The 26,450-nt window shown below is 35.1% G+C and overlaps 3 protein-coding genes across 5 annotated transcripts in view; 2 read left to right on the top strand and 1 right to left on the bottom strand.

Moving 5' to 3' along the window:
- The window catches only part of LOC123675560, a 115,171-nt gene extending 95,699 nt beyond the window's left edge, over positions 1-19,472 (top strand). For all 3 annotated transcript variants that reach the window (XM_045610931.1, XM_045610932.1, XM_045610930.1), the window contains 3 exons: positions 10,486-11,083; positions 13,225-13,963; positions 18,143-19,472. In XM_045610931.1, the coding sequence (XP_045466887.1) occupies positions 10,486-11,083; positions 13,225-13,963; positions 18,143-18,733 (1,928 nt within the window). In that variant the 3' untranslated portion in view covers positions 18,734-19,472. The remainder of the gene's footprint in view (positions 1-10,485; positions 11,084-13,224; positions 13,964-18,142) is intronic.
- Positions 19,473-19,718: 246 nt separating this feature from the next.
- Positions 19,719-20,249, bottom strand: LOC123675488. Its single transcript, XM_045610845.1, has one exon. The coding sequence runs from the start codon at positions 20,247-20,249 to the stop codon at positions 19,719-19,721; it is 531 nt and encodes a 176-aa protein (XP_045466801.1).
- A 1,167-nt stretch (positions 20,250-21,416) lies between these two features.
- On the top strand, positions 21,417-26,115 carry LOC123675559. The gene is made up of 2 exons (XM_045610929.1): positions 21,417-21,568; positions 25,615-26,115. Exons 1-2 carry the CDS (start codon positions 21,509-21,511, stop codon positions 26,011-26,013), a joined length of 459 nt encoding a protein of 152 aa, XP_045466885.1. The 5' UTR covers positions 21,417-21,508; the 3' UTR covers positions 26,014-26,115.
- The last annotated feature ends 335 nt before the right edge of the window (positions 26,116-26,450 follow it).

The raw sequence follows: 26,450 nt of genomic DNA, 5'->3' as shown, positions 1-26,450 counted from the left end.
TATTTTCAAAATAAAATTGCACTATTTGCAAGCGCTGTTCAGGCGTGAGTCTATTCATGATGAATTGCTAAACCAAACTGAGAATAAATCACTTGACAGCTGCTGAATCGGTCGCTATCTTGAACAGTAATGCCAACTTAAAGTTATATACCTCGAAAAAAAACACCCGTTACAAGGGACGTTGACAAGTAGCCCTAAAATATGTCAAGCCCCAGTATATAATATATTACTACCATCAATCTATTATATTATTGGTACAATAATGAACAAAATCTATTTTTGTTCAACCTTATTATGGAGACTCCAACAGTGCGTTAAGCGAGAAAATATTTTATTTTCAAAATTGCATTTCTATGAATCCAACGGATGATTACCGAAGCTTCTGAGAATGATCATATCAAAATGAAACCCATCTCTGATCACGTACAAAATCCATTGGCGTGGGAAATACATCCTTGTACAAATTCGGCGAGACGGTTCAACATTCGAACGCAACAAACCCACCTCTGTGTGTCCGATACGTCGCCGTGCATAGAAGTCACTCACCGATTCGATGTCAGACCCACATACAGTTGTTGACCCACATTTTGCATTCGCGTCGGATGTTGTACGTCTTAGACATGGCTTCATGTCAATTTTTTTTTTCACTAAATCGCTACAGGAAAAAGAAGACAGGTGCGGCTGGTATCAGCGGAATTTATTCATAACAGCGAAGTTTGGAATGCTGGAGATATTGATTATAGAAAGTTCAGGATAGTTATTTGAATGGCTTGCTACACGCCGATATTAGTTTTGAATCTTAGAAAATGCATCTAAATCTGTTTTGGTTGCGGATTTACAATATGAAGCATCTGAAACATCTAGTCAAGCTTCTACTATTCGACCAAAATACTCAAACTTACCTTTTTAAAACGGAAACTTGTTCCTTTTCTTTGGAAAAAAATTAAGAATGCTTAACAAAGAAGAATTAATGAGAAGTAAGATTTGAAATGTATTGCATGCAAACAAACCAAATTTTGGGTGAAATTATTCAAAGTTTCAACTTCAAAGATTTTTGCTTGCACTGACAAAACTTATGTCTCTGTCAGAACTTGAAGACACAATTTGGTTTTTCGCAGTGCATCAGTTGAAGAATATCTTCTTCTTCTTTCCAAAACGCCTGAAACTATCGCTTTGCGACCTTCAGGTTTTTTCATACAAATTTGATGAAACTTCTGTTTCTGTTAAGAAAATCCTATCATTACATTTAAAATTCCGGAGTAAAATGAACAAAACAATGGACTTTTGACTTAGCGCCCCCTATCGAAAGTAGCAGAAACAAATTTATCATGAGTATATTTTGTCCTCAATCAACAAGATATTATCTCTCAGACGAGATCTAATTTGCTCAAAAATGTTGAGCCAAACTGAAGTTACAGGCATTTCAATCAGTCAGATTTCTCCCTTTCCCCTACCCTTATTTGATGTCATAAAATCAAAAGCGACAATTCAAAAAGATAGAGAATTTTCCAAGGATTACAGTGATGATATTTTCTCTTCAACTTCATATAAAACATTTTCGGGTGAAATTCATTTTTCTACTCGACGATAGCTATTAAGCCCCCTAGAGGTAGAGGTATGAACTTTAAAACAATTTCCAGTATATTTTCTTCTACACTTTAGTGGTATAAATTTTTAGCCCAAGTCTCTACGATGAGTGGATCCTGAGATCCTGCTTACCCCACTTATTTGCCCACCCTGTACAATGTGCGTTGCAAATTTCGCAAAATTAGTAACTGCTAAATTTTATCTAAGGTGAAATATACAAGTAGGTAAATATATAGAATGAACAATAGAACAATACAATCAAATATTTATTTACCTTTCAGTTGTCACTATAACCTGAAAGCTGAAACATCTAATTCTGTTTCCTGAATATTTCATCGTTCGGTCTTATAGCTAAAAAATAATGAAAAGATTCGTATTCAGTACAATTTTTCAAGGTGATATTTTGACTTCAATAAATATCAGATGCTTATGAATAAATAATTTTATTATGATTAATTCATGTTTCGTAAATCATTGAGGTCTTTCAAAATTATTAGTGGCAGATATTTGACAATATTTCAGGATTCATTCATTGTTAATACTAATCAGTTTATGTTTGTCATTATATAACTTTACGGCATTCTTCAGGAGATATAAGATTCTTTAGATGATTAAGAAAATGCAAATGAGATGAAAAATCCTATTTCTGTTCAATTGTAGAACGTGTTTAAGATTTCTACTCACATTGTATGTTGAGAAACAGGGACCACAAGGTCGAAAACTCATATTTGTCAACCAAGAGGTCCTTTGAGTAATCTATAAAAATTTCGTTAATTTCAAAATAATTTAAAATAATTATAATGATAATATAAAAATATAAATTTTCCAATTGAAATGACTCATCTCAAATGGGTTCAGATAAAAGAATAACAATTAATTTTCTTTTAAAAATAACAACAGAACTTTCTAACCTTATCTAATTTCAAACCATCAAAAACGAACATTATACAAAAACGAATTGAATATTTATTTTAAAATTCTTGAAATTAATGTCCTTTTTCTTTTCGTTGAATTATTCCTTATGAATTTGAGTATATTTTAATGTATCAGTCAATCTATCGACCACACACATATGAATCGCCCAAGCAGTATTTGCTGTACCTCATCCAGAATACTGATTGAATGCTTTTCTGTCTGTCGTTTTTCCTTCAATTTACCAAATTCAAAACCAATATCAGTGATCATCAATTCTTGTCCAATATTTGAGCTTGTTTCAGCCACTTATCAATTTGGTTTATAACTTTACCATCTGATTTTTGATCTCCGAATTTCCATAAAACTATGAATTTTTTCCTCAAAATTTACATTGACGTCTTATCACAAAAGTGTTTTCATTATCCTGGATTTTTAATTTAGCTTTCTGCCTTCGATGATTTTATCTGTGAACTGTGTATGGCAATGCTATCACTGAATTTTTAAATTTTCTATCAATCAAATTTTCTTATCATCTAGCGCCCCTCAATGAATTTTTTTATGTATTACCAAAATTTCTAAATCATCTACTACATTCTATAAATCTAAATATTATGTACGAAACAATCTGAGATTGATTTTATGTAAATTTTGACTGATTTTATAAAATTTCTGGATGTTTTATCTTTCAATGAAATTTTATGACTTAAAAAATTTTGAAAATTAGAAAAATCTATAATAGTACCCACCTAATGAGGCATTTTTAATTAACACCAACAGAGTGTATTTATATGAAGAAACAAAATATTTAATTAGTAAATTTATTTTTAACATTCTTTGCAATGGAATGAAAACATGGGGATGTCCAAAAAAAGGAGTTTACTATGAGCTATTCATGTAAGTTACTGGGTGAAACAATTAGGTTAATATGAATCATTACCTTCAAGAACTCGAATGATTTGAGTAGGATCTACTTTTTATGTCTACTAGTCATCATTGATTTTATTAACGATAAGCGAAGGATTGGTAGTAACAGTATCCTGGAATATCCTCTTTTTGCTATCATATCCTTGTTCTAATGAAATTTGTAGATCATTTCGCGGTTCATGTTTTGCTTCCTTTTTAATATCTACCATGGTTAGATTAAAATTATTCAAAATATTTTATATCATGACAAATATCTTGCTGCTTCAAATTCTCCATATTTATTTTTCATTATTTACAATCATCGAATTGATCTACTTAGCACATCGAATTGATCTACTTAGCACCATTTGTGAAACTTCAAAACATATAACTAAACGAAATAATATATCCGGTACCTATATTGACAGAATTTTCATTTTGGAATGATTTGAAAATGGAAATAGAATAATTATAAATTAATTCGAATTATTTTCTAACTACATCAAACAAAAGTTTTGAATGAATATTGAATATAGTTCTACCTACTAAATCGTTATATTCCGTATTCATTCAACACATTTTTTTAAATTTAAGTTTCGAAAACCATTCTTGAATATCTGTGGCATCGATGAGAACAATAATGAACTACGCGATCATCTGAAGTATTCATCCTAAGTCGATAACCCATTTTTTTTCATTTCAACAGGAACCAACACCATCACCAACGGTGAACCGCAGAATAGTGGTATTACCGTAATAGATTCGTATAAGAAGTCAATGTCCTAATCTTGCTGAAACATCTCGATGTCATTGATCAAAAATACTTCTATTTTCACTTTTCTGCTCATTGAACTAAGACAATACAAATAAACAGTTATGCTGGTATATTATGGTGATGAAGTCGGCTGTTCTCAATCCTAGTTGTGTAACAGTTGTTTTGCAGTTTAGATACTTTTTCAAAAATGGGTTGAAAAATATTTCTAATTAAGGCAGGGGACTGGAAAAAATATAGATAAATAAAAACAAATGAGGTACCTCGATATTAATTTGAATTTTGGGGAAAATTTGTGATAGAAATGAAGAAACGATGTTGATTCACATAATTTTTAAACTCAAAAACTAATACAATATATTAAATCCCTGAAATAATCTATAAAAGAACAAAACCGAATATCCTTGACTTGAAGTGAGGCGTTTTTGTGCTTTTTTTCAAGTTTCTTGATACTCCATGCATATTGTATATTCTTCGAGCTTTCTGCAAAAAACCGAAATAATTCTAAATAAATAAGTCTGTTTTCCGAAAGATATTGTTTGGTTCAAAGAGTTATCAGATCAAAACAACTTGATTATTGTATACACTGCTGAATTTTTGAATAATTCACATTTTGGATGAACTTTATAAATCTGAGATTTCGAAAATTTAGATATTTCTTATGTGAAGTAATTTAAATGAGAATTTTTGTTTAATCTCTGTTTGATAGTACGGAAATCTGAAGAAATTATAGATCTAGTTATAAATCTTCAGCTTGATGATGTAGAAATCATCGAGTAGTTCCTTTCAAAGTAATGGTTTTTTGGAATTGAAAGATTAATAATAACTGAATCAAAAATATATTCTGTAAAATTTTATTGATATAGCCCTGTTAATAATCATATCAAACAAGGAGATCGAAAAATAACTCAGGAGTCTCGAACGTTTATCTATTCAGATTGGTTACAAATATATGAATATAACTTAATTTATGCAAGAAATTTCTAGGTCAAGCATTCAAATGTTGTGAAACACATATAATTTCTTCAATGATGATAGTATTTACAACGGCAAAGTATTTAGGATTTTCTTGGGTAAATTATGTGGATTAGTATACAGAATTAGGTTAGATATACCTATTTCTTTTGTTTTTTTTTTGCCGTGCATCTACTTCTGAATATTTTATAGGATATAGTTTACAATATTAATTCCAATTTCAATCAAATTAATTTTGATTTATTGTATCTTACTCCTAATAAATAACGTAATCTGATTTTCGAAGAATATAGAAAATTCATGCAAATACATTTGCCTAATATTTTCCATAGACAAAAACTGATTTGAACATAGTCTCAGAAATATTGAATGATTGTAGAAAAATGTAAATACAGTCTGGTGAAGCGAAATTCGCTTCAAGCTTGAAAAGGTTGCAAATAAACTCTCAACTCGGTCAGATCAGTTGTCGCAGAAATAATGATTTTTTTTATAGGTACCTAATCTTCTCGAATTTCAATGGTTTATATGCAAACTTTGCTTAGAATTCTTTTCGAATGAATTGCTGAGATGAGTAACCAACGAATGAAGACAACACGAATATATTTAATAGAATGCTATTAATAGATATTTATTGTACAACACGATAAATTTGTACTTTATCTCTCATAATGTCTTTTAGTCTAATGACGCTCAAGAAGATGATGTGATTTATTGTCGCGCGAAATACAACATTTTTTTAAGTGAAGGCTTCAGGTGAAAAATGAAATTTCAAAATTAATATTTTGGCACAAAAATCGCAACTGTGTTGCTCTGTTACTAGGGATATGATCTGTCAACAAATGTAAAACATATTTTACATTCTGGTTTTTGCGGATTTTTCATTTTTTGTGTGTTTCGCGTACGAAGCGAATACGAAATCTTTGAGTTGCACAAGTTTGAGATTGACTTGAAATTAAGTCAAACTCAAGTCAATCTTTGTGACAAATAATTCAAGTCAAATCAAACAGGACAATGATTACAGGTTTGGAAATTCAAACTGTTCATCACCACATTTAGCCATATCAGCTCTATCTTGTTTTCAATGCTATTTTTCCCATTAATGCTTTGAAGACTTGTTTCTCAAATTAATTTTTGAAATGATTTATTCAGTAGATATACCTTGAATAGGTAGAATATTTATGTTGATTATAGCAAATAGGTACAACAAATACCTTCAATGATTTAAAACAAACAAAAAATATATCATTTTAAACTTTTTTCCAATCAAATCCAACTTGTCACCTCAAAATTCTGTATGGGAAGTGAAGTTCTTACTTCAGAACTTTTTACAAATTAAGTGAATATTTTTACATAATTTTCATTGTTTTTGGAATCTCCTGCCGCTGCATCAAAAAAATCTGTATATTTCTTTTCCTTGTTGATTAGTTTTGCCATGTCTACATATTTTTTCTCATTAGTTTTGGGGAGTATTCAAACTCATACTAAATTTGTTCTGGTACGTATCCCGAGCTGCATGAGCTACATGAAAAAAGTTCAGGTTCAGAGATTTCGAGTTCAGACACAACGCACAAAACACAAAAAAAAAAAAAAGCCAATGGTATCCTTCTTAATATGAACTACAGATTCAAACATCAAACTTTTTGAAGAAGTTTGATTTCAAATCAAACCAAACTTTTTCACATAAAAAGTTTGATTTTCAAGTCGAGTCAAGTTTGTGAGTAAAATCAAACTATTTTGACTTGAATGCATATATACGAAATCTACGAAAAAACTTAACACAAGAAGTAGAAAAAGTTAATAGTATATTCTAAAACAAGTTGCAGAATGGGCTTCTATTCCAACACGAATGCGAAATCCGAAAACGAGCGACGAAGGAGCGAGTTTTCGAACGCATGAGTGTTGGAAATGTCTTCTGCAACGAGTATTAGACGATATTTTCTCTACATCAGTCATGTTTTTCGAAATATTGTCGAAATTCAATGAAAAATTATATATCCTAGTGACTTTTGTATTTTATCTTGGTAGTATGTGTGACTGTTACGAAAATTGACAGATTACGGAATGTGGATATGAATCGTACGTTTCGAATTATGAAATAATTTACAAATAAGCATCAAATTCGTTGATTATGTCTGACCAAATCGATTTAACACCACTAGAATTAAGAAAAATGGAGAATAATGTTGCGAATCATTTCACTATATCCAAATTATATTGACAATTACTTGATGAAATTTGATAAGATTGGAAGTCAGTAGACAACCACAAAACGAAAAATATAATTGAAAACGATGCTGTAATGAGTTCATTACAGCACAGTTTTTAGAACTATATTGAACTCATCACGATACTGAAATAGAGAAGTAACATTACAGCACTGTTTTTAGTAGGTACTGTAATGAACTAATTACGATACAGAAATAGGGAAAAAAATTCGGAATTCCTCTGAATATAGATTCCACGGGACAATATGAAGAACAACCTCCTGAGTAACAGAATTTTCGACCATTAAGAAAACCTTCTCCTTCAGCCAACGCGTGGGAGATGGATCACTCATCATCATATGGACGACGTACACTTAACCAGACCTCCACTGGTATAATAACTAGGAAATGGATACAGCACACGCATAAAAAGAACCCATCTCGCTAACAGTAAATCGATTCCTTCTTCAGAGGTCTACCATCACCGTGTCGTAACGAACTACACGATTATAATTAATAAAAATAATAACGAATCCTTACGAATAATTTCGTGATTTTTTCCCACGGAACTATGCGGAAGCTGCGAAACAGACGTATTATCTGGCGTGTGGATGTGATCGGGACTGTATTTTGTCGAATAATGGCCTCTAGTTTGATTATAATGAAGACCGAGTAGTTAGGTCGATGATTAAAGAAGAATACAATCGGGAAAGCATCTCGAACTACGTGATGCTAATTAAATCCTGAGAGAATTTGCTGATGGCAGTGTGTTGCCGAACGTAGAAGCGAAGTCACAAACTTTTCCGACAACCTCAGTCTTTTTGTGCTTGGTATAACTTACTCTTCTCACAAATATACGCATTATGGCAATCAAAGATGATAACTCGTATTATCAAAGTAAAAATCAGAAATAAACTTTTTCTTCGATTGACATCAAATATTAATTTTGCAGATACATATAAATCAGCAGAGTATAACTTTTCCTGCCTAGGCAGCAAAGTAACTACTTAAATAAATTAATAAAACATTCGACATTTTCTGACAATCAATATTTTTTGCCACCTTCTTATTTCTGGAGTAGTTTTTTTTCGAGGTATATAACTTTGAGTTGGCATTACTGTTCAAGATAGCGATCGATTTAACAGCTGTCAAGTGATTTATTCTCAGGTTAGTTTGGCAATTTATCATGAATAGACTCACGCCTGAAAAACGCTTGCAAATAGTGCAGTTTCATTTCGAAAATAATGGTTCTGCGCGGAATACGTATCGCGCACTACGACCATTTTATTTTATTTGGCGATGAAGCGCTCTTCTGGTTGAATGGCTACGTCAACAAACAAAACTGCCGCATTTGGAGTGAAGCTAATCCTCAAATGTATGTCGAAACACCGTTACATCCAGAAAAACTGACTGTTTGGTGCGCTTTATGGGCTGGTGGGATCATTGGTCCGTACTTCTTCAAAAACGATGATGGCCAGAAGGTTAGAGTCAATGGTGATCGGTATAGAGCCATGATTACTAACTTTTTCATTCCTGAATTGAACAACCATGATGTCCATGAGCTGTAGTTCCAACAAGACGGCGCAACATGTCCTACAGCTCGTGCCACAATCGATTTATCGAAAGACACGTTTGGTGACCGCCTAATTTCACGTTTTGGACCTGTGAAATTGGCCTCCAAGATCTTGTGATTTAACACCGCTAGACTACTTTCTGTGGGACTATGTAAAGTCATTGGTCTATGCGGATAAGCCACAAACCGTTGACCATTTGGAAGACAACATTCGCCGTGTTATTGCCGATATACGGCCACAAATGTTGGAAAAAGTCATCGAAAATTGGACGTCCAGATTGGACTACATCCGAGCCAGCAGTGGCGGTCATATGCCAGAAATCATATTTAAAATGTAATGCCACAAGATTATCTTGCGGATAAATAAAATTCATGTCAATCGAATAATCCATAGTCGTTTTATTGCAATTTGAAGTTCTATTGCTCTAAAAAAAACACCTTTTATGAACGTATCGGAACGTGTCTGAACGGATAATGTGAATTAGCAGACAGTTGCGCTTGGTTCTGGAACACGTTATTTTCGTTGGTAATGGATTCCGAAAAATTAATATATTTAGTGCGTGAGCAGGAAATTCTATAAAATCTAAATTTTAAATACAGATTGTATCATGATACTAGTGAAAAGGAAAAAATTTGGAGAATAATTGCAGACAAATTGAAATAAGATGGTTCTGTTTTCGAATATTGTGTGTACACTAAATATTCTTACTGACTTTTCTCTTGTTTCATCTTCATTCAGTAATAATGTAATTGCATATAGTTTTTTACGTGAAAGTTTCAACATTTTGATGAATTTGATTTGTCCAAGTTAATGATCTCCTCATGAAAAAAGGAAAAAGGTTTTTTCGAAAACCACTTTTTCTGCAGAAATATTCAAAAAAATGTCCCTGTCATGAACATTTGTTTCATAGGAATCCCATAAGCTTGAGCTTTTACAAGAGGTGTGGCATATTGCTGAAATAATCATCTAAAAACATATCTAATGATGCAATACTATACTTTGTGTGCCATTTGGAATTAGGAAGTAGTCGTCTGTTTTCGGTATAGTCGGAAGTTGTAGAGATCTGAAAATATTTTAGGGAGAGAGATCATTTTCCAAACATGCAAATTTTCAGCACAATATAATGATTAGTTTTCCATAAACATCTAATAGGCCATCGCGGTGAATCACCCTGTATATTCACCATTGAAAAAGTTTTTGTCATCATAGAATACTTTTTGGTTCATAACTATGATCGTTATTCGGGAGTCACGATATATCTTACCATCTTTATTGTATCAGGAAACTATAGGTTGGATCTGTGCAGTAAAAAATAAATTAAAAATTAACCCAAAAAAAGCGAAAGACTCATTAAGAATTGTAAACTACTGAAAAAACCAATCATCAACTAGCAAAGAAATGACAATGTTAAATGAACATGAATCAATATTAATCGATGCTATAAATTATCAAGAATGATCACTTAGACTGATGTCGAATTTATGTTGCATTCAATAACAACTCAATTTACTTCGAAATGCAAATGAAGATTATTAATTATTTAATATTTTTTCAGATGAAGAATGGACAAACAATAACAACGATTCCGCTCTTTACCTCATGCACTCTTCTTCGGCCAACGTAACTTTACCAAGACCTTCTAGGAACCCCGAAAGAGAAATACCAGACGAGGCCTATAGCGATTATAGAACAGAACACAACTTTAACAGGTACCAAGAACCAATGTCTCCAAAACTGCCTAAAGGTGATGCTAGAACCCGTCGAGATAAGTACCATCCAGAAGATAATAGAACGCAAGAAAACAACATAGCAAAATACTTGGAGAAACCTATCGCTAAATACACCGACAACAAATACTTGGAGAGGCAGAAATCTTTGGAAAGGGAAAAACATAAAACAATCGAGTTTCCGAAGAGTGTAGAGAGAGCTGAGAGGAGTTCAGATCGACAAGTCTTCACTAACGGCCATAAATCGTTGGAGAAACAGAACTCAAGGGCTAGAAGTTTCGAATATGGCAGATCGGACAACTATTATCATGAAGATTCTGGAAGGAATCTGAAATATGAAGGAAGATATTATGATGATGAAATAAGAAGGGTGGAGAAAGAGAAGCCTAGCAAATACTATGAAGATGACGGTTTCGACGAGATTAGGTAAGTTTCATAGACGTACAACTTTGCTTCCGCCGTTTTTCTCCGAAATTCGAGGCTTTATTTAAACAAACTGGTCATACATTTATGTAGGCTTGGTTAATCGATCGTCTAGAGGTATGATTCGATTACCTGGCCTTGCGTCTTTTTCTCCGTGACTTTGTTGGATTTGTAATACTCTTTTCAATTATTTATATCTATTTACAAAGCCACACTTATACAGTACAAACTCAGTATTGAAAAGATCCTTATTACGTCTTAATTACAAGTTTCTCACTACGGTACTGAATTTCGTCTTTAACTCGTTTGTTGATTACTCGAAACTACTTCGTCATACTTCAAGTTATCGGTCGTCTCGTCTCTAACTCGTTCGTGACTCGTCTTAATCTAGTCCGCGAACCGTCTTTTCGTCTTACGTCTTAAGTTGACCGACTTGACTCGTCTTAGACTTGCCTTGAACTTTACTCGTCTTCGACTTAACTTGAACTGACTCTCTGCCGATTGGAACTTACCCTGTCTCGAATATCGACCTCCCTTCTTTCGGCTTGACCACACCCTTAGGGAAAGTACCATCCCCTAGTCCAATAAGAAATTTGCCGTACCGCCCACAAAGATCCTCGCGGATTTCTGGAAATCGAATATTCTCGAAGGACTAGAACCTGATGCACAGATGTGACACATCTGGTACGACCGTATTGTCTTCGAACTTTCCTAACCCCCCAGTAAATCTCTTCAAGATTTACAATTTCATGACATATCTTCGACACCTCGAAGAATAACACATCCTTTTTACATTATATGTACAATAACAATTCGTTCCATGTAAATTCATTGAAACTGTCATGCCCTCGACACTTGAAGAAACTAATAGGTCTCCAAGCATCCGGTTTACCATCTCAATTATTTACAGGGAACAATAACTGGATCCTACATTCATGATTCAAAGTATTGTCCATTGCTGGGCGCTACTTTACCCCATCTTTCCGGCAGCATACGAATCCCGCGTTAAAAACTCTGGTCATTTCTTGAAGCGATATATGAATCGATCCCATTTTTTTACTTCTTCATAAGACCGGAAGTGCTGGTCAGCCAGGCCGTATGCCATTGATCGAAAAAAGTGATAGTTCGAGGGAGCAATGTCTGAAGAATACGATGGGTGGGGTAGAACTTCCCATTTCAACGTTTTAAAGTATGTTTTATGACAACTTTCGCAACATGGGGTCGAGCATTGCCATTCTGTAAAATCACTTCATCGAGTCTTTCGTTGTATTGCGGCCGTTTGTCTTTTGATGCTCGGCTCAAACGCATCAATTGCATTCGATAACGATCGCCTGTGATTGTTTCAGTCGGTTTTAACACCAAATACTGAGCATGACCTTGGAACCGTCAATATTCGGTTTAGTCGTTGACGTGAAAGCATGGCCGGGAAATTCTATGATTTTTTTCGCTTGGGATTATCATAATAAACCCATTTTTCGTCTCCAGTCACAATGTGATGTAGAAATCCCTTCAGTAATTGCCTTGCAAGCAGCTGTTCACAAGCAAACAAACGCCATTCAATATCTCTCGGCTTCAACTTGTACTGTATCCAATTTGCTTGTTTCTGAATCATTCCCATAATTTTCAGGCATTTCGAATTGTCTTGTTGCGCCACTTCCAGATCCTGCCAATTCTTGTTGCGTTTGAAACGAGTCTTGATCAAGTAATGTCTCCAATTCTGCATCTGGTCTTCGACTTCAAAATCACCGTTTTTGAAGCGTTGAAACTACTCTCTGCATGTTCTTTCACTAATAGCGGCCTCACCATAGGTATTTGAGAGCATTCAATGATGCTCAGCAGCAGATTTCTTCATATTGAAGCAGAAAATAAAAACTTCCCGCAAATGACGATAGTCTGGCTCGTAAGCTGACATGATCGAGAATAACTTGATGATGCAGACACAAATCGACTGATATTTCGATGACGTTATGTTTACATATACCTGAGTTTATTGTATGACATCTACGATCTATTTAGACTACCACTTACCGCTACAGCCATCTATTGCAAAACGGCGGAAGCAAAGTTATACACCAATATAATTGTATTACAATCTTAACTGTCTGTCTTATAAATGATCAATTAACTTTCATTATCTTCTCCAGATATAAAAATTCATCTAACCTTGAAAAGTCAAGGTTCTCAAGTTATGAATCAGAAGAACATTCGAGAGATCATAGGTCTTATCAGAATCCTCCAGTCCCTAAGACACGGCAAAGGTTCAACGATGAATACCATCCTGAGAAGAAGTTTAATAGAACACAATTCATCGAAGACTATCAAGTGGAATTAGATGTTAAATCAAGAAACAGGAAAGAAGTTGAGGAATATAGAAAGGAACCTGAAATGAGACCAAGAACGAAAAAAAATGGTGACGATTACCAGAGAGAATCTGATATCAGGGCTATGAGCAGAGATGCTGTGGATTCGTACTCAAAAGAGCCTGTTTTGAGGGGTAAGAACAGAAATACGGAAAATTATGATGATGAAGTTGAGATGAGGAGCAAATCCAGAGTTTCTCCAGATGACTACCACAAAACGAGAAGGTACTTCGGTGAAGAAGAAGGGACGAGGGGTAAACCTTCAATTGAGCCTGAACGTTCGGCGTATTGCAGAGCAGATAAAGATGATAATTCTTATAAATCGCTAGAGTACTTCGAAGAAGCCAGTAAGAATAGAAGGAATGCACAATTTAGGCAAAGAAGTCCATCACCAGAAGTGATAAAAGTTTCTCCTCAAGATAGGTTTAGGGATGCGAAGGAAAAATTCCTTTCTATGGAGAGAGAAAGGTTAGCAAACCAGAGAAGAGGAATGAGAGATGAACCATCTAATTCTAATAACAAGGTAATTATTATATTTGATTTTTATTCTTAATACTCACAAGATTGCTCTGAGGAAGGGTATGCTATCAGTTCACAGAAAAGTTTATAATTTTCAAATTTTAGATCAAAATGAGCATTATGATAATTATCTCAAGTGTGAAGAATCCATAGTCAATTTCAATCAGACAATTAGTTCACATAGAATATTATAATTCCCGAATTACTTCAAATTTTATTATTGTCTGATACGAGTAGAATCGAAATCTTAGAGTTAGTTGTTCGACAATATTCGCTAGATTTTTGTCTCTGAGTCAATTCCCAACGAGCTCTGTAATTTAGAATTTTGATAGAGGAATCATCTCAACTGGTAGGGTTGATATCATTAAATTCAATTATGTCTGTCCGCCTGGTTGGTTTGAAAACAAGATAACTCTTGAATGGAGAAACATTCATGATAGCTTCAGATCTTGAATGGCATGTTTGAGTTCGACTAAAGGTTCTCTCCGAAATACACACATCAACAAAATTCTTGCCCCCCCTATCAAAACTCAATTTAGCATGAAATGTTACTTGTTCGGGAGAATACAGGTGTATTCGAAGTCAGTCAGTTTTCAGTGACCAACGAGAGTTGTAAAATTGAGAATATTCCGTGGAAAATTCCGGGACATCCAATTTCTCAGTTTGATCGGGCAAGAATAGTAACCCTACATCAAAAAGCTTTGTGGAACCGCCAGATTGCGCAACGTTTGAATATTCCTCGGACTTCAGTAAGACGCATTGTAGCCCTTTTACTGGAAACCGGCAGCGTTGCCCAAAGACTGGTGCCTAGTCGACCCAGAGTAAAATTTCACTTGAAGGAATCGAACCCTATCTGTAACAGCCCTTCGAAGTAATTTTTTGAGGACCTATAGACTGGTAGTCCCAACGAGTACCAAAAGAAGACGGTAACATTCTTGAAATTTAAGGGCAAGAAGACCTTTCAGAGAACTTTGGCTATCACCTGGACATAGAGATACCTGTCGGTATAGGTAGAACACCACCAAGACTGGCTTTTAACACATACATAAAGTAACAAAGATTTTCTATCAAATGTATTGCAGTTGAAATACAGGAAAATATTCATCTAAATTTCAGAACATATATTGTTTATGTTTGAGAAACCTAAAGGGGCCAAGACTTTTGACGATGTATGTATTTATTTCCTTGTGAATTTCAATACTAGGTACAGCTTCTATCGCGATGGAATTTTGTACTCAGATGTACCTGTAATAAAAAGCTACATGCAATTTAATGTTCATTAAGGGAATTACAGACATTCGAGAAGATTATCAGAAAAATAAATTCAATATTTAAGTGACAACAGATACAATAGAGTTGAGATTTTGCGTGCAAATATAAAATAACAGTCACAAGATTGAAGCGAAATTTTGTGTTAATCCTATCGTCAGAACCAACGAAAATTCAAACAAATATAGAACAATATGGTGAAAGCACTAACGAAAATTTGTTCATTCATGGACCAAGAGATGGTTCTAAAGCCACGACTGGCGCTGGAGTATTCGGGGCTGGCACTTTATAAATGCTCACTATCGTAAGGCCTGGACTGCGGCCTAACATCATCCAGGTAGAGATACTTGTAATTGAAAGATGTGTCGAAGTGAACCTGGTCAGAAATGTTTTATAGCGATACATTCTGACAGTCAGGCGGCAATCAAGGCGTTGAGCTCACAATCATCGATTTTGATATGGTATTGAAGTGCTTAAGGAAACTTAAGGAAATAGACAAGAATAACAAGGTCTGTTTAGTCTGTTTTTCCAGTTACTAGGGAATTGAAGGAGCTGAAGATGCCAAAACACTTGCCAGAAAAGGAGAAAAACTCCTTTTATTGGCTCAGAATTTTTCTGTGGCATAGGTAAATGTACCTAGAAGAAAGAGTTTTAGGAGAAGGAAAAAACCGAAAGCGAATACTCTGGCGGAATCTTCCTGGGTTGGATTATTCCAAATTGTTTCTTTGATTCTGCAAGATCTAAGAAGAATCTGGGTCTTAGTAAGAATATGAGTTTATCTAGATTCCTCAGGAGGCACCTCATGAGAATGAGTCTAGAGGAAAACAACCAGTGCAGATTCTGAATGAGGAAGAAACTCCGGATCACCTGGTGAAGGAATGCCTCGCCATCGCTAGACAATGCACAAAACACTCTGGATAAGAGAATTGTAGAAGGGAGGAAGTAACTTCCTTGAAGCTTTCCCATACAATGGAGTTCATTAGAACTCTGGAACTGGAGGACGAGCTGTAGTTTACGACGACTTATGGCGAGAACAGCTCTGATGGGGGGCAGAATAGACCCTTAAGACGCGGTGTAATAAACCACCCTGTATCTTAAAATTTAAACCAGAATATTTCATTTCCGACCTTCAGTATAGGGGTAAAGGGTCCTAGAATAGAATAGAAAAGTTCATTCAGAATTCATTCATTCGGGTGTTTTTTTCGAGGTATATAACTTTAAGTTGGCATTACTGCTCAAGATGGCGACCGATTTAACAGCTGTCAAGTGATTTATTCTCAGTTTGGTTTGGCAATTTATCACAAATAGATTCACCATTAAACAACGCTTGAAAATAGTGCAATTTCATTTCGAAAATAATGGTTCTGTGCGGAATACGTATCGCGCACTACGTCCATTTTATTTTGTTAAGCGATGAAGCGCACTTCTGGTTGAATGTCTACGTCAACAAACAAAACTGCCGCATTTGGAGTGGAGCTAATCCTAAAGTGCATGTCGAAACACCGTTACATCCAGAAAAACTGACTGTTTGGTGCGCTTTATGGGCTGGTGGAATCATTGGTCCGTACTTCTTCGAAAACGATGATGGCCAGAACGTTACAGTCAATGGTGATCGGTATAGAGCCATGATTACTAACTTTTTCATTCCTTAATTGAACAACCATGATGTCCAGGAGCTGTGGTTCCAACAAGGCGGCGCAACATGTCACACAGCTCGTGCCACAATCGATTTATTGGAAGACACATTTGGTGACCGCCTAATTTTACGTTTTGGACCTGTGAATTGCCTCCAAGATCTTGTGATTTAACACCGCTAGAATACTTTCTGTGGGGCTATGTAAAGTCATTGGTCTATGCGGATAAGCCACAAACCCTTGACGATTTGGAAGACCACATTCGCCGTGTTATTGCCGATATACGGCCACAAATGTTGGAAAAAGTCATCGAAAATTGGACTACATCCGAGCCAGCCAGGTCATATGCCAGAAATCATATTTAAAATATAATGCCACAAGATTATCTTGCGGATAAATAAAATTCATGTCAATCGAATAATCCATCGTTATTTTATTGCAATTCAAAGTTCTATAGCTCTAAAAAAAACACCCTTTATAATGGGATATTTTGCTTAACCTGGTTGTGTTTACCACTGGATCAACCTACCTTGGTTATGTGGTACTTTCAGGAAAGTTCTAAAATTTTGAGAAAGTCGACGGTGTGGTAATATTCTGTTTGTCGTCTCATATAAGATCATTGAGAAGAATAAATATATTATGTCTATTAATGAGCAGAAACTTCTTTTTCCTACAACTGCTATGAAAAGTAGCGTTTTCTGCATAGTTTACTCAATTGCAAAACTATGTATTGCTTATACTGTGGGAAATATTATTCCCCACGGCCCTTTGCCCACACCTCGCTTGGTAGACCAATGAAATAAGGCTTTTGAGTCGTTTCTATGGAAACGCAATAAATTAGCACATACGACAACGAAGGTCATTTTGATTTGAATCAAGTCCATTACTTGAATTATTGGAATTTGTGCAGTTGTAGGAAAAGTATAGTGTGCAACATGTGGAGAAAGTCCTTTTCTCGCTCGTGTGTTTGCGGCACTCGCCTTTCAGGCTCGTGCCACAAACTTCCACACTCGCGAGAAAAGTTGGACTTTCCCCACTTGTTGCACAATTTACTATTTACGTGTAGGTGCAATTTTCTAATTGAGCATAGAGATTGATTTACATGCATATGAATGTCTATATCTCATCGATCTGATTATCTGATTAAAATACCTTGTGGCTTAGTTGAGACCAACAGTCCAAATTCTGAAATCAAATCAATGAAAATTTAACCAATTTCCTTTTCAACAAGCACTTAACATAAAAATGAATTTTATCTCACTCCTATATTTTTTTTTTAGCCATCACACCTGAAAAGACACGAGAGCATGATGAGTCCAATGAAGGATAGATACGACGATCCTTTCTACGACGAAATAAATAGTAGCGTTGTAAAACCATCACCAAGACATGTAGAAGAAGTGAGGTACCGTAGGGAATCTCCCGTCGACCGTTACAGAAACACCGAAAAAGTCGATCCCAAGCGAAGATCTATGTTCAATTTGATCGAAGATGAGCACAGAAAAAACTCCAACGAAATCGCGAGAGAAATAAAAAGAAGATCTTATCTAGATTCTACCAACTATGACGATGAGCTGCATAAGGAAAGAGAAAGAAATTACCATGAGCTTCCAGAAAGTGACAGATATCCACCAGAAAGAGATGGCTACAGCAAGTCCTACCATGATCTGGACAAGGTGGGGGAGATGAAATACGATGCTAAATTCGCAAAGAATCAGAAGAACAAGAGCGGAGCAGGTTATAGGCACAGTTATGCTGAGCCTAAAATGAGAATGGATAAGAAAAACGGGTACTCCGATATTTTACACAGAACGAACAGCACGGTTGGTAGCAATGGGAGAGTTGGTATTGCAAGCATCCATCCTTACTGATACCATAACGTATCTTGTCACTATTTTTTAATTTGTTTATTGGTAGTTTTCCAAGGTGTTTCTAAAAATCTATAACTTTGGATATATAGTATTGTTATCTTCTTGATATTTTCACCGAATGAAGACGCTTATTTTTTTATCACATCTAATTATTCAATAACGCCTAATATGGATTGCTCAAAAACTATAATAAAGTACTAATAAATTCATTGAAGTCCATTAACTAACGTTGTTGTAAGATGATTATCAAAATAAACATCACTGCAATGCAAGTGAATGCAAAGAAAATGATTTCTATGTAGCCTGTGCAATTTGAAGTTTTAACTTTGAATGGTTTATATAAGTATAATTATTTTTTATATAAGACATCGTATACATACCTAAATAATATTTTCATTGATAAAACGAATATTTAACAATTGTGTTAATTTGATATTGATCTATTTTAAGTTGATTTTCTCTATATATTCTTACTTATGTTCACTTCTGTATATATTTTATTTTATATTGAAATGAAAAATATAGATTTATTTATTTTTATATGTGCCTTCGTATTTTATAATTGTGACTATCAGAAATTTAAAGAACCTTTTTATTGATTTTATGGTATATATTTGATGTAATGTAATTTCAATTTCATGAGTATTACTATAAGAAAATAAAACTGTGGTTTGAGTCAATTAATGTATTATAATGATGAATGTTGTTGATGCTTCGAATAATAAACGGTTTTTATGTATGCTTTATGTGCTTATTTGTTGTTGATTGATAATTTTTCCATACAATTAAAATATCACTTCTATCATTATGGAATTGAGCATCAATAAATCTTGTCAGTGTATCGAATATCGATAGCATGGAGATAGTGAAAGTCAATTAGGTACTTAAGTTCTTCAAAATTTTGAGTAGTCAATTTGTCATTTGTCAGTTTCTTTTCTCATCTTCTTCTTCTTCATCGTAAGTTAGGACTAATCCTGTGTTTTCATCAATGGTTTTCTAGCTGCTGCTGGGATGACGAAGACCAGCTTTCATACCACCTTGTAGGTGGTCGTCCTGGTGGTCGGGATGTATTTGGTTTTTCCTCCTTTGCGATTTTTGCCAAGCGGTCATCCGACATTCTGTCCACATGGTCTCTCCATGCTCTTCGCCGTTTTCTTGCCCATCTCACCACATCCTGGATGTCACATATATCTCGAATTTCTTCGTTTCTTTTGCGGTCAAGTAATGTGTATCCCGCTATAGATCTCAGCGCTCGCATCTCAGTTGTTCTTAGAAGACGCTTAGTTACGGTGTTCTCTGCTCTGGTCTCTATCGCGTATGTCATCACCGGTCTCACACAGGTCTTGTATATTCTGACTTTGCTCCTGGTGCTCATATATTTATTCCGCCAGAATACATCTCGCAAGTACCCCGATATTAATGATGCCTTCGTTGTTTGAGCTTTCACTTCGTTCTTCAAATTCCTATTACTTGTAATATTCGCGCCTAGATATTTGAACGACGATTCTTTTCTCATGATGAGATCAATTGGGAATTAACTCCATAAAGATATTTCTTCTCAATATAACCAGAATATTAGCTAAATTCTATCAGTACCTCAGGGGTCTAATCTGGGACCGCTTTTATTTATCTTATTTATTAATGACCTTCTACAGATAATAAAGAGTTTAAAGTTAGCTTATGCTGATGATTTCAACATTTATGCGGAAATTTCATCTGTTGATGACTGTTTGAGTTTGCAGGAAGACATGGATGTTGTGAATAGGTGGTGTAACAGCAATAAATTTCATTTGAATGTGTTTTTGAAGTGGCTTTCATATCGTGAGGATGGACTGTACCCACCTAGGGGATACGATCATAGTATCTTATCATCAAGATTTAATTTGAAAAGCCTCGAATGCAGAAGAGGTTTGCATGCCATCAAATTCCTTCATGGTCTTCTGGGTGGTAGAATTGACTGCGTTGAGTTGATAAGTGAGCTAGATTTTCTTGTACTTCGCCCGAATGCTAGAATCGGATACTTTTTTTTACATTTGTACACCAAGAACTAATTTGCTTTTGCAGTCAACACTGAGATTCGCTTGTTCCGTTGTTAATTCTATAGCAGTTAGATGTGATCTGCATTCTCAATCTCTGGATTATATCTGTGATTTGTATTTGAATGAAAACATCTGAAGTGAAGATGAACACATATGACGTTATATTGTATTTGATTTCTATTTCTTCCTTGTATTTTGTTTTTATTTTCCGGGGCCTAAAAACTGTCTATTGGGGTGTATTTGGGCTATTTATCTCTTGATTTTCATAGTTTTATTGGATTACGTTCATGACAAAGCATTGCTTTTTTTTCATTATAAACTAGTACTTATATGTTATTGATTGTTATTTTTATTTCCTGTAATTGGGTACTATTACCTGTTGGAAAAAAAGGCTTATTATTATTATCATTCGAAAAAGGTTCCAGTTGTTAGTGAAAGAAATAGAAATGTTCAGTACACAGTTATATTAGCAATACAGTATATAGGTATTACACTTATAATGGTTTGATCAAACTCTACACGTGGAAAATATAACGTGATGGTATGTCATTTCATGAAATGATTTGATAATATCTCAAATGATCTGATATTATTCGATAGGTTATAATATAAAAACGGAAATGAGCGTAATTATTTATCAATCAAAGTTGATCAATGTTTTCAGAAATCTACGTTGAGATCAAACATCCTAATTCAATGCAGTGTAACAAAATATTTGCATATAGAAGTTGGCGTTATGATGGGTTCTGTACTGAAGAATTTAATAATAATGGCTCTTTGTACTGTTGTTGCTGCTGTAAGTAATTTAATATGTCATGTATTTTTCGATTTAAGTAATTTTGAATCAGAAGAAGATGTTTCTATCAATATTTGAATGAAAAGAATGTCAATTCTATATCTGTTTAAATAAATAAGATAGAAGGTCTAATGTGATTCTCTTGTGGTGCTATAGATTCGATTTTTGCCTGTAAACCGTATACTTCTCCTGGTATTACACTAGCCCCATGATATGTTTGGGCTACTTATTTTGAATGCAAGTCAAATATTCCGAATGTGGCAGATAAAAATTGGAATGGCAGCTTATGTCAGTTGTTTCATCAACTTTACAGGAACAAATATATTGAGATTCATGCAATTTTTTTATTCACAACAAACGCAACCGAATAAATCGATTCATTTTGTATGGTTTTAGATCGAGTTTTAGATGTACCAGGAAAAATTGATCTATTATCTATCATTGCAAATGCACGACCAATGAAATAACATTTTTAATGTTATACTGCCAGTAAGCCAGTCGTACTTTTCATACCATGTATTTCGAAATCCTTTATTTGATTTTTCGACCCCACCCATAGTCACAAGACAAGTGCTAATGACTTGGAAGTTTTCTGGGTACGAATATTTTTGTTTTCAAAATCACATATATGACATTGGAGGCGGCTTAGTAAAGGCGAAATGTAGATTTTTATTGCAGGGAATGTCGATAAACACAGCGGAGCGGACCATCCTTATGTTGTTTTCAAGACTGGACCGAATTGCCTCCCCTCAAATAGAGGCTCCTGAGACGGTCACTTTACTGTTTCATCCCTAGGCTTTAGCTTCGAATAGTTAAATAGGCATTTTCTCGTGCTCACATGGGAAAGTTTTGGGTTAGTTTTGATTTCTTCAATTTGATATGTTTTTGGGGTGTTGTTTCTGAATCTGAGGTTTGCTACCAAAATTTCGTTACGGTATATTGAAAAGATGCGAAAAAAAGTGAAAAATAAATAACTTTTGGCTGTTTTTTGCATATAACTCGGAAACTATCAATTTTTCCTGAATGGCCTTTCTACAGGGTGTCCCATAAGTAGCACGTCACAGTGACACCGGAGGTAGGTCAGCTAAAGAGGGACCTAACCAGCCTAACATGACCCCAGTAAAAGTTGCATGGTTTTCGAGTTATTACCAAATTACGTTTTTTAGTGAATTTTCACCTTTTTTAACATTGTCAGGGTCAGAATTCTGCTGGAAAGCTCTCGAAGCTTATTTTTTTTGTTGTAATGGAATCTTAAATAGTTATTTAAGATGACATGAGTATGATTCTGTCAAAAAGTTATGTGGATTTCCGTAAATTAATGGATAAATCTTGATTTCAATTGCTAGCAAAACGAGAACTTCGACTTTGGACACCTGCTGTGAAAAAAAAATCCTTGAAACAAAACGAGCAAGTAACATAAAAAAATTGGGCATTTTAGACAGATTTAGAAATGGTACAATACACGAATCTTATGCCCATAAAACTAGGTATTTTCATCATTTTACCGATGCCCTACTTAACTAAGTTGAAACTAGGAACCCCGCTATCAGGTAATTTTGCCGCTTGCTATGACATCACATTTGATACCGGGCTTTGTTATTATTTTTTAAAGTCACAATAGGGAAAAAGATGGATTAGGGGAAGCGAAAAAGGAATATTATTGAAAAAAAAGGTAAATTAATTAAAAACAGACTTAACTTTCGATTATTTATTTAATTCTTAAATCTAACTTACAGTAAATGTTCTAACTGTTTCCCTCGGACTCTAATGCATAAATGACACCGTTTTATAAAATTACGATTCAATTTTCTTAAACTTATTTCCGATATGGTCCGGGCTGCGTCGAATACGCGTTCACGCAATTCTTCCTCGCTTCTTATTGGTTTTGCATACACTTTGTCCTTTAAACATCCCCAATAAAAAAATCCAGTGGATTCAAATCCGGGGATCGCGGTGGCCACAGTATGGGTCCTAATCGCCCAATCCACCTGTCGGGGAATGTGTTGCTGAGGTGCTCGCGAACCCGCCGAGCGTAGTGTGCCGGGCAGCCATCTTGCTGGAACCACATTCTCTGCCTGAGTGCCAACGGCGCGTCTTCCAATAATCCTGGCAGGTCATTTTGAAGCATTTCCAGGTAGTTTGCCCCGTTTAAAATAGCTGGCAACTCGACCGGTCCTATTATTTGGCCGTTAAAAATTCCCGTCCACAAATTGATTTTGAATTGGTATTGGGACCGGTCGTCTCTTGTTTCGTACGGGTTTTCTAGTTGCCAGCTATGGATATTATGTAAGTTGGTTTATCCGTCCCTTCTGCAGGCCGATTCATCGCTCCACAACACTTCATTAAAAAAGTTGGGATTTTCTCTCCACTTTTGTATCATTTTTCGACAAAATTCAACACGCGGTGCATAATCAGTCGGCTGTAGAGTTTGTACGCGTTGAATGTGGAAGGGATGGTATTTGTTCCTGATCAAAATTCGTTGTGCCGAGGATTTGGGGACTCCAGTACGGCGTTCAATATTTCGCACTGAAGATCCTGGCTCCGCTCGCACTTCTTCTAAAACGACGTTGTCGTCAATCGTTCGAGGTCTTCCAGATCGGCTATTCGTCCCTGGTAGTCTGCCCTCGCGATAAGCATTTGCAGTTCTCAAAATGACTTCGTAGTTGGTAGGATTACGATTCGGATATCGTTCCAAGTACAACCTTGCAGCCAATCTTGCATTGTAACTCACATTGCCTCGATTTGAAACACGCCTGGTTTCGCCGTAGATTAAATGCATGTCAGCGTACTCACTATGAGTAAACTTGTGATTCGCCATGGTTGCATACACAAATCAGTGTCCGATAGAGTGCCGAGTTGTCACTTTATTCCACAAATAAAGAGTAAATCAGAGTCCAGAGAAATGCCAAGTCGATTTTAGTTAAGGAACACACGAAAACAGAGACACGGAGAACACGGGGATCGCACGAAACGCAAGGTAACGAACTGATTTGGTTTGCAGGGCCATCGCTGCTCGTGCTACATGATCGAACAAAGCACTCTATCCATCCCTTTCTTCACCAAGTAGATAAAGAGAGACAGAACAAGTCTCTCTCTAGGGACGGCTAGCGAGGTGCATAGTTTTAAATTAGTTACATAGGGCATCGGTAAAATGATGAAAATACCTAGTTTTATGGGCATTAGATTCGTGTATTGTACCATTTCTAAATCTGTCTAAAATGCCCAATTTTTTGATGTTACTTGCTCGTTTTGTTTCAAGGATTTTTTTTTCACAGCAGGTGTCCAAAGTCGAAGTTCTCGTTTTGCTAGCAATTGAAATCAAGATTTATCCATTAATTTACGGAAATCCACATAACTTTTTGACAGAATCATACTCATGTCATCTTAAATAACTATTTAAGATTCCATTACAACAACAAAAATAAGCTTCGAGAGCTTTCCAGCAGAATTCTGACCCTGACAATGTTAAGAAAGGTGAAAATTCACTAAAAAACGTAATTTGGTAATAACTCGAAAACCATGCAACTTTTACTGGGGTCATGTTAGGCTGGTTAGGTCCCTCTTTAGCTGACCTACCTCCGGTGTCACTGTGACGTGCCACTTATGGGACACCCTGTATATAAAAATTTAATTTGAGTACTCTATTGTGTGAATACTACCACGGTATTATTTTCCCAATATATTCATTCAAATCAATGTGAACAAATAAACTTAATTTGAAAAAGAGTTTTTTTCAATGCTTTTTTCTAAACTGATATATGGGTATAGTTTATACCCATGTGGATTGTATTGAAAGAAGAAATTATTGAGTATACGACATGCATTACTAATAAATTACAGTTTTGGAGAGAAAAAGTGGGTTTTTGCAGAGACAGATAAAATACGCCAATTTTCAACTATTCGTTTGAGCCATAACCAACCTCAGATTTGGATTTAGCACCCTAAAAAACGAATGAATCGAATAAATCAACATTACCCCAAAACTCTTTTATGAAAAACACTTATTAGAACGTAGAATTCCAGTACTGAAAATTTTCAAATTCCAGGCTCCTACTAATTCAGGAGAAACATCAGCAGAAAGCAACATCCGAATTGCCAAAGAATGTTTCGGTAAACATGACCTATCGAAAGAAGTACTACTACAATTCCACGAAAACCCAGATGATCCACCGAAAAAGATGCTTTGCTACATGAAATGTTTTCTTGAACGCAAAGGCTTAATAAATGAAGATGGTAACATTAACATTGATTACAACAGCCGCGAGAACTCTGGAGAAGATGTACAAGAGGACTCTGATGGAGACAGCTCTGATGGTTCTGATGAATACGATTCTCTTGAAGAAGATCTGAGTTGTTTGACACGACTGAAACCTATTAAAAATTGCGGTGACATGAGAGGTGTTTTGAAGTGCCTTCCAAATGTTCTACGGAATTCAAATGAGTAAAGGAATAAAATATGACTTTAGCATTAAGACTGAAATATGTATCAAAAATATGCAAATATACGTTGGTGTGAGTAGGTAGCTGCACTCAAACATTGTATGAAAACATACCTATTCCATTTCATTCTATTAGTTTATGAGACTAGGAAGTATCTCAGTATGAAAAATTAGAAAGTATTAGAAAGTAAGTGAATTAGTTTTAGGGAGAGTATTTGAGAATCCAAAGTTGCTGAAAATTGTTATCTTTTTTTGCATGAAACTTGGTACAAAAAACGGTTGCTGACCAGTGACTCCATTCACTATAACGATAAAATTAATTTTGAAGTAAAAATTTGAAAAAATATGTCGAAAAACTACATAGATAATCAGGAAATTGAAAACATTCATTTTCACCATAAAATCCTAGCATTTACAGAGTGTTCCTTAATTGAAAGTACAAA

Source organism: Harmonia axyridis, chromosome 3, assembly GCF_914767665.1.
Source record: "Harmonia axyridis chromosome 3, icHarAxyr1.1, whole genome shotgun sequence".
Lineage (NCBI taxonomy): Eukaryota > Metazoa > Arthropoda > Insecta > Coleoptera > Coccinellidae > Harmonia > Harmonia axyridis.
Note: the sequence above shows the minus strand (reverse complement) of the source record. Positions and strands in the feature narration are given on the sequence as shown.